This window comes from Peromyscus eremicus, chromosome 4, assembly GCF_949786415.1.
Source record: "Peromyscus eremicus chromosome 4, PerEre_H2_v1, whole genome shotgun sequence".
NCBI lineage: Eukaryota > Metazoa > Chordata > Mammalia > Rodentia > Cricetidae > Peromyscus > Peromyscus eremicus.
The window spans coordinates 66,495,638-66,505,217 of record NC_081419.1 but is presented as its reverse complement, the minus strand read 5'-3'; the positions used below and the strand labels follow the sequence as shown (position 1 = coordinate 66,505,217).

The following is a 9,580-nucleotide window of genomic DNA, read 5'->3' as shown; positions in this document are numbered from 1 at the left end:
GTTCAGATGAGGGTGTCAGATCCCCTGGAGCTGGTGTTACAGGTGGTTGTGAGCTGCCCAACACAGGAGTCAAATTTGGGTCCTTGGGGAGAGTGGCCAGCCTGCTTAACCACTGAGCCATCTCTCTAGACCCTCAGGGAACCCTTTAAATAATACTTTGTGACAGAAAAATCCTAGAGTAGGAAAAAATAAGAAATGGCCATATTACTGTGGACTGTTCAAATACCACAGGGTGCAGTAAATACAAACACAGGCCCGAATGGCATGCAGACTGAAGTGAGTGAGGCAGACAGAAGTCCAGAGAAGGAAGAGCTGGACTAGCTCGGACAAGGACGAATAGCCTAGGACAAGCTGGTCAGTGCTGTGTGAACTGCTCTGTGGAAGCCACAGCTTGGATCAGCAACCCAACCCAAAGAATCCTGAAGCAGCATCAGCATCCTCCCACTTGGTGCTCTTCAGACATGGCCGCAACTGGGTTTGCTATTTTTCAGACTATGATTAGATGATCATGGTTGAGTACGTGCACACAGATGGGTCAACGCCTTTGTGGTGGAAAGCCACAAGCTTAGAAAGCTGGGAGGGGACGGGCCAATCCCGACACCTCATAGTAAGCATTGTAGAGCTAAAAACTATGTCACACAAATGGGTTGCTGACAGCACAAATTCTAAAGGCTTATGAACAACCCTAAAGTCAAAGGGTATCCATTCACACCAACAGGACAGAGACTGTTTCCTTCAAAGATAAATCTTAATATACAGAATAAAATCAAAGGACATTTTTATTATTATTATTTTTTACCTTTCCCAAAGTTTGTAGTTTGTATGCATGAATGTTTCCGATTCTGACCAGTAATATTCTATTTTGGTCCAATATATTATCAGACTAACTGTATGATCAAGTCCAGCTTGATTATTATAAATCACATAAATTAATACATTTTGAAAATGACAATCTGTTTCTTTTATAGATGGACATTAATTTTTTTTCTGACATTTACTCAACTTTAGCCTTAGAGCCAGACTCAAAATATATTTTCCTTAAAAAGCTGGTCATAATTTATACTTAATCTAGGCAAATTACTTAATACTTTATTGATGGTCATATGAAAAACTCTACAATAAATAATGAAAAGAGTATGAAAAACCACTAGCCTTTGTTTGCAATACAGAAAATACATGTTAATTCTGGACCAAAACAATCCCACTGAAATACAAAAAAAGAAGAAAAATTAAAAGATATGCAGTGACTATTTGGTGACCAGTTATAACAAGCCAACAACCATTAGGTGTTATGGAAAGGGAAGGTGAGTATTCATTTGCAGATAAAGGATGTCTTCGGTAGTTTAAAAAAATATAAACTCTGAAAAAGCTTGAGAATCATATACAAAAGCAGCCGTTGGAGAGGAAGTTTGAAAACCAGAAACCGCGGTAGCACCAGCAGCAGGCACGGTCGGTCCTGACTCCCCAGCTCTTCTATCTTGTGCAGAATGCAGACCGAGTGCCATACACGTCATTAACAGTTATAAAGACTGGCCGTGAGCACAGGGTTTCTGTGGAGTAGTCTTAGGCCCTAAGAGGCACCAATCGGTTACAAAGGCTGAGTAGCTGTCCAGATCACAAGTCCCGACGGTATAATAAATCCCGTGTTGCCTTGTCAACTTTCTGCTGGTACTCTTCTAGTTTGTCAAGAATTTTCTGGGACAGCTGTAAGGGAAAAGAAAGACTAGCTTGAGAGTGGAGACTGAATCACTCTGACTTTTCCAATCAGAGTCTAACTATTAGAAGTTAGCCGCTTTGCTTCATTTACTTTGTATTCAGTGCAGAAGTCTGTGATTCTACAGTCAGAACTGGTCCTTCCTTGTTATATGTAATCATTCCTGGTTCTGTAATGAATTTATTCAGTTACACCACATGGATGCTTGTATGCGGTTTCCATGTCTATGTATATGCAATTTACGAGACAAGGTCTCCTTGTGTATCCTGCTTTCTCCTCTCAAGTGCTAGTGCACCAGTTAGTTCTGTTGTTGTTTTGAGACAAGGTCTCAGTACATAGCCCTGGTTGGCCTGGATCTCACCATGAAGACCAGGCCCAGAGACATCCCCCTGGGATGAAAGTTGTGCACCACAATGTCTTGCTTATGAAAATGTGACTTCAAATTCATGATCCTCCTGCCTCTTCCTCACCATATCCTACACCACTGTGTTCTACCACAACAGACCACACCAGTATTTAATTTTATTTTTTTTCCCCTTTTTGAGACAGGGTCTCATTAAGTAGATCTACCAGGCTGGCCTCAAACTCACAGAGATACACCTGTCTCTGCCTCCCGAGTGCTGGGATTATTTTTATGAAAGAATTACTACCTCTTTTCCCAGAATGAGACATTACATCTGATTTAACTAATTCATTATTAGCTCCTTAGTAAAATGCAGGACAAATATTGTCTTTATTTTAAATTGATAGATCTGACAGTAACTAATTTTCAGGGCTATCTCATTTTTCTGCTTAATCAATACTTTAAACACTTTAAAAACAGTTTAAGTCAGTTAGTGGTGGCACACACTTTTAATCCAAGCACTTGGGAGGCAGAGGCAGGTGGATCTCTGCGAGTTTGAGGCCAGCCTGGTCAGAGCAAGTTCCAGGGCAGAGAGCTACACAGAGAAACCCTGTCACAAGAAAAACCAAACCAAACCAACACCCCCTTCCCCAACAAACAAAAGCCAGTTTAGGTCTAGGTATGGTGGCACAGGCCTATAACCCAGCACTTGGAAAGCCGAGGCTAGAAAATCATGAGTTTGAGAGCACCTACCACATCCAAACCAAAAGGAGAGGGCAACAAAAAGAAAACAAGGATGAGCTCCTCAGAATCAGTCTTTTACTCATTTTTGCAAAGATGCCGTTTTCCTACACACCAGGCTGACCCTAAACTCCTACGATCAAGGAACTGATTTCTTGCCTCAGCTCCAGTAGCTAGGACTATAGGTGTGTGCTACTGTAATAAGTAGTTTACAACCGTATTTTGTGAGTTCTAGTTGAAAGGATTGGGAAGACACTTTAGTAAACAAAAAAGTCATCTTTATAACATTGAGGAAGCAAATACTACTATTTTATTTTATGTATTTACTTTTTAGGGTAAGTTGTAGCTAGTATGAGTTCCAGAACACATTACTGTTTACAGAGGTCACTCAGGATACTGATAATTGAATTGAATACAGTAATAATACTGTATTCAAGTACTGTTCCTCCTGTAGAGCTGCCCTGCTAACCACCATTTAAGAAAGAACTGTAGGTCATTGTCTCTGTATAACTGCAGCCTACATAATTCCTTAAGACTTTTGAAATGGTTGCTTAGACTTGTTATTTATAAAAGGATGGGCTACAGCACATTATGGGCAAAAATGGCTTTTGTCCTCCCTCTCCCAGAGAAACGATAATCATGTCCCAGGGTAGGCCTGCCAGCAGAGCTTTGTTGAAGACAACTCAAGGGTTTACTTACTACAATGTTGTGACTGTTGGCACTGTTTTCTCCAAGAGCCTGGAGAAGCTGATCAATAGAGGAGTATGGGAGCCATACCATTGGGGCTGTTGCAGACAGTGGGAACTGAAAGAAAATGTCTATTGTTAACATGACACCATATCTTCTAGGTAGTGGCTTTTGCAGGACTCTATACATGAAACACTTTAACCTCCCCCAACCCCCAGTAAGAAATTGTGTGGGGCTGGTGAGATGGCAATGGCACTTGCCACCAAGCCTAAGTTACTGACTTCAATTCCTGGATCACATGGTGGAAAGAAAGAAATGAATCCCCCAAGTTGTTCCCTGACCTCCATGTGCACTGTGGCATATGTGTGTATGCACACACAATAAGTAAATGTAATTCTTAAAAAAGGAATTACATATATATAAACACACACATACCGGAATTTCTCCCTTTTCTTTCAATTGAGTTAATATATTAATCCTTTATGCCATCACTCATCTGGTCTACAATAGTTCTAGGACAATCAGAGCTACATAATAGGGAAACCTTATCTCAAAAAAGCCAAAAAAGAAAGAGTATACATTATTCTTCTAGAGGACCCAAATTCTATTCCCAGCATTCGTATCAGGCAGCTCACAATTGCTTGTGACTCTAGTTCCAGAGACCCCAATACCTCTCTGGCCTCCCCAGGCACTCACAGGCATGTGGCACACACACAATTAAAAATAAATCAATAAGTATATTGATTTATTTTTTTATTTTTTGAGACAGAGTTTCTCTGTGTAACAGTCCTGGATGTCCCGGAACTCTGTAGATCAGGCTGGCCTCGAACTCACAGAGATCCCCCTGCCTCTGCCTCCCGAGTTCTAGGATTAAAGGTGTGTACTACCATGCCTGGCTAAAAACAAATCTTTAAAAAAAAAAGAAAGAAAGAAACTAGAGCTCCCTGGAGTATCAATATTTCACTATATCACTAAATATATACTTTTTTTTTTTTTTTTTTTTTTGGTTTTTCGAGACAGGGTTTCTCTGTGTAGCTTTGCGCCTTTCCTGGAACTCACTTGGTAGTCCAGGCTGGCCTCGAACTCACAGAGATCCGCCTGGCTCTGCCTCCCGAGTGCTGGGATTAAAGGCGTGCGCCACCACCGCCCAGCCAATATATACTTTATATGCGATTTATTTTAAAGATTTCCTTACTTATTACTTAGTGTGGTAATACACAATCAAAAGAAAACATTCATATGCATCTACCTCAATTCCAAAGTACTGATGTCCTTTCCCTAATACAGCATCCACGTATTCGGAGACCAAATCGACAGCTTCTTCTAAAAGATCATAGTTAAGGTACAGACGCAGCAACTCAGCAGCATCAACTTTCTGTAAAATGCAACAATTATAAGCATGTCTACTCCAAGTTGAAATAGAACTTATCAGTGCTGCCTTCTAGAATGTTTAGAAATTATGCAAGAAACCAAATGCTCATACACCTAAATGTACTACCAAAACATATATTGATTGTTTCTGTGCATCAGCAAATATCAGATTTTCCTATTTATTTTTTCAATACAGTTGTATTTCAACTTATAAGAAACACCTAGGCTGGCAGAGCTACATAGTCCTGCCTCAAAAACAACAAACAAACAAACAATTTAAAAAAGGTGGTTAATGTGAGTGAATGCCTGGGTTTATTTATCTGTTCCTTAGGATGAGATCTGTAAATTCCCAAAAGCCCAGTTACCTCTAGGCATATTGTAAAGCTCTGTCTGTTAAATGGCTTTTCTCTGTTTTGTTACCCAAGACATGTTTTAACTTGTTCCTATTTCAATTTTACATTATTCATGTCAGCATGTCTTCCCAGAAATGCTGAGCACTGAAGTAACAGGATATACATATCAATTCTCAGAAACAATGAAATGCAAAAGTACCACCAGTTTTAAATTTGTATGTTATGTAATTCAAGTGATAGAAAGATGAACAGCCTCATTTTTGAATAGTAAGTATGCTTTACTGCATTACATGAGGATGCTGTACCCCACCTGCACTCTACCCCCTGGGGCAGGGTTTCTCTAAGTAGCCCTAGCTGTCCTGGAACTCCTTCTATAGATCAGGCTGGCCTTGAACTCAGAGACCTGCCTGCCCCTGCCTCCTGAGTGCTGGGATTAAAGGCAGGCACCTGCTGTGAAATAATCCTATATACTGTGAATATGTATTATATGTATTACTCTAATTGGTTAATAAAAAGCTGACAGGCTAGTAGCTGAGCAGGAAGTTAGGCTGGAAGGCCAAACTGAGAATGATAGGAAGAAGGAGGGCAGAGTTGGGAAGACACCAACCAGCTGCAGGAGGAGCAGGACATGCTGGAGGACAGGTAAAGACACAAGTCATGTGGTAGAATGTAGATTAGTAATAAGCCTCAGCCATCAGCTGAGCATTTATAAATAGTATTAAGCCTCTAGAGTGATTATTTGGAAACAGGCATTGGGACAGGAAAAAAATCAGTCTACAGGGACCACCAGCCCAGTCAACTGTATTCCTATTACAGTGAGGATACTGTACTCTATTACAGGGATTATGCTGTACTCAATGGATACTCTATTACAGTAGGGATGCTAAACTCTATTACAGTGATCATGCTTTACCCAATGGATACTTTATTACAGTGAGGATACTGTACTCTATTACAGAGATTATGCTGTACTCAATGGATACTCTATTACAGTGGGGATGCTGAACTCTATTACAGTGATCATGCTTTACTCAATGGATACTTTATTACAGTGAGGATTCTGTACTCTATTACAATGATAAAGTGAGGATGCTGTACTCAATGGATACTCTTATTACAGTGGGAATGCTGAACTCTATTACAGTGATACAGTGAGGATTCTGTACTTGATGGATACTCTATTACAGTGATCATGCTGTACTCAATGGATACTTTATTACAGTGAGGATGCTTTCTCCATTCTGATATGATCTCAATTTTACTTTTCCCATTTTAGCTATTTTTCTCTACTTTCCCGTTTTTTGAGGCAGGGTTTCATGTAGCTCACTCAGGCTGATATTGAACTTCTGACCCTATATGTGCACTACCACACCCAGTTTATGCAGTGCTATGGATTGAGCTCAGTGCTTCTTGTATGCTAGGTAAGCACTCTACCAACTGAACCACTGGTTTTTTTTTTTTTTTTTTTTTTTGGAGACAGGGTCTTGCTATGTAAGCCAGGCTGGCCTTCAACTTATAGCAATCCTTCTGCTCACTCTTCCAAGTCTGTAATTACAAATGTCTAACACCACACTGGGCTGTTCTTTTGACAAAACAAACAAACAAACAAAAACCCCATTTTACTGGTAGTAACTTTCAGATTATCTTTCCTTCTCCTACTAAAAGTGCTTCAGATATTTCCTTCAAACTCAAGTGTACATCCTAAGCAGGTCAGAAATGCTTCCCTCAGCAGGATAAATACTAAAATTAGAATGATAAAGAAAAGATTCGCATAGCTCCTATACAAGAACAACACATAAACTCATGAAGCATTGTATATATTAAAACAGCAATAACAACTTGGCTTGGTGTTGCACACTTTTTTAATTCCCATACTTGGAGGGAGAGGCTGAGTTTGAGCCTAGCCTAGCTTATATAGTAAATTCAAGTCCAGCCTAGTTTACAGGGAATTCTAGGTCAGCCAGGGCTAGCTACAGTGGGATCCTGTCTCAAAAAATAAATAAACGAATGAAAAATAAATAAACTTGTCAAAATAAGGAGTTCTGGTTTCTTGCCTCCAAGTAATCTGACTTTGTAGTCTGACATGAGACCCAGGAACCTACATTTTAAAGAAGTTACCATTCAAACCATTTTGCTCTTTTTTTTTTTTTTTGGTTTTTTTTTTTTTTTTTTTTGGTTTTTCGAGACAGGGTTTCTCTGTGTAGCTTTGCACCTTTCCTGAAACTCACTTGGTAGTCCAGGCTGGCCTTGAATTCACAGAGATCCGCCTGGCTCTGCCTCCCGAGTGCTGGGATTAAAGGCGTGAGCCACCACCGCCTGGCCTTATTTTTTTGGTTTTTCGAGACAGGATTTCTCTGTGTAGTTTTGGTGCCTGTCCTGGAACTCACTCTGTAGCCCAGGCTGGTCTCGAACTCACAGAGATCCGCCTGGCTCTGCCTCCCGAGTGCTGGGATTAAAGGCGTGCGCCACCACCTCCCAGCCCATTTTGCTCTAGATGACATGCCCCAGTGTGACAGACTGGGAGAAGGAGGAACCTTTGAGAAATGGGACCAAGTGGAGGATGTTTAGATGGAGGAGGGCACTGTCATCTCTGAAGAGATTAAGCTAGTTCTCAAGAGACTGAGCTGTTGGAGGCTGAACTGCTCTCTGGCTTCCTGTCTGATGATATGATCATGTTACGCTCCTGTGCATTCCCACCACAGTATAATCTGCTATGATAGAACTCAGTACAGAGGATACTCACTGAAGGCCAAAACAATGAGCCATGTGTTCTTGATGTTTAGCTTATAAAACTGTGTGCAAGGGCTGGAGAGATGGTTCAGAGGTTAAGAGCATTGGCTGCTTTTCCAGAGGTCCTGAGTTCAATTCCCAGCAACCACATGGTGGCTCACAACCATCTGTAAGGAGATCTGGTGCCCTCTTCTGGCCTGCAGGCATACATGCAGGCAGAACATTGTATACATACTAAATAAGTAAATCTTTAAAAAAAACTGTGAGCAAAATAGTGATTGAAATATAAATATCAATCAATGACTTCTCTTTATCCCCCTTTCCATCTATTTTTTAAAATAAATCTTTTCTTAAAAGAGGGCACGAGATCTTATTATAGATGTGGTTGCTAGGAATTGAACTCAGGATGTCTGGAATAGCAGCCAGTGCTCTTAACCTCTGAGCCATCTCCATCCCCCCTTCTTCTATCTTTTGACACAGTGTGTCATTTACCCTAGGCTGGCCCTGAACTTACTATGTAGCAATGGATGGCTTTGAAATCTCCTTGATCTTCTTGTCTCCACTTCCCAAGTACTGCCACCACAATTGGCTTGTAAGTCAACATTTTCTCAAATTGTCATTCCACCTCAATATCACATACCTTGTAACTGTTTATAAGCCAGTTAGGCAGAGGGACTCCATGAGACAACAACTTGTTAATCACACAGTGATGATACAAGTTATTCTGGACTTTGTATCTTTCCAAGTAAGTTGACAATAGCCTCCATGCTTCATCTGTAGCACTTGAAAAAAGTAAAAAGGACAAAGAAGTTCAGATTCCTTTTCTATGAATTAATTATTAGAGACGGGGTCTTACTCTATAGACAAGGCTGATCTTAAGACCCTACTGTCTGCCTCCTGAGTGCTGTGATTATAGGCATGAGCAGACATACTGAAGCAGTTTCTATAAGTTTACATTTGTTTTGTGGGGGGAGGGGGGGAAGGAGAGGGTGTGTGTGAGTGTGTGTAGGCTCCTATGTCATAGCATCCATGTGGAAGTTACAGAACAACTTTGGGAGTTGACTCTCTTTTCTACAATGTGGGTCCCAGGGAATCAAATTAGGGTCCTCTGCAAGAGCAGTATGTGCTCTTAACTGCTAAGTCATCTCTCCAGCTAACAACTGAATTGGTAATACAGCTAAATGATAACTGGAAATTAGATGGACTAATAAAAACTGGAGTTATAGTTGTGAGCTGCCATGTGGGTGCTGGAAATTGAACACAGGTCCTCTGGTAGGGCAGTCAGTGCTCTTAACTGTCGAGTCATCTCTCCAGCACTAAAACATTACAAAACAAACAAACAAACAAACAAAAAACCCAACAAAAAACCCAAATGAGTTAAGATTTATTGTTCTCCTAGTAACTACATACAATTTACTTAATTCCTTTGTTTTAGGAGTTTAAAGAGCTCACATCACTAGTTCTGGTCCCCAAAACTGACTAAGCAATAGAGTTATGTAGAAAACAAAACAGTTTTTTTTTTTCTGTATATGAGTATTTTGTCTGCATGTATGTATATACACCATATGTGTTTCTGGTGCCCATGAAGGCCAGAAGATGTTGGATCCCCCTGGAATTATAGTTAGGAGCCACCAAATAGAT

At 40.5% G+C, this 9,580-nt stretch overlaps 1 protein-coding gene and 1 non-coding gene across 2 annotated transcripts in view; one reads left to right on the top strand and one right to left on the bottom strand.

Moving 5' to 3' along the window:
* Nucleotides 1-1,067: 1,067 nt before the first annotated feature.
* The window catches only part of Nup160 (nucleoporin 160), a 72,845-nt gene continuing 64,332 nt past the window's right edge, over nucleotides 1,068-9,580 (bottom strand). The window contains exons 34-37 of the mRNA XM_059260850.1: nucleotides 8,580-8,721; nucleotides 4,735-4,860; nucleotides 3,498-3,602; nucleotides 1,068-1,704 (exon numbers count right to left, since the gene is read on the bottom strand). Of these exons, the coding sequence (XP_059116833.1) occupies nucleotides 1,615-1,704; nucleotides 3,498-3,602; nucleotides 4,735-4,860; nucleotides 8,580-8,721 (463 nt within the window). The 3' untranslated portion in view covers nucleotides 1,068-1,614. The remainder of the gene's footprint in view (nucleotides 1,705-3,497; nucleotides 3,603-4,734; nucleotides 4,861-8,579; nucleotides 8,722-9,580) is intronic.
* On the top strand, nucleotides 6,930-7,032 carry LOC131910129 (U6 spliceosomal RNA). The gene has a single exon (XR_009378995.1). It is a non-coding gene; the product is annotated as a U6 spliceosomal RNA (small nuclear RNA).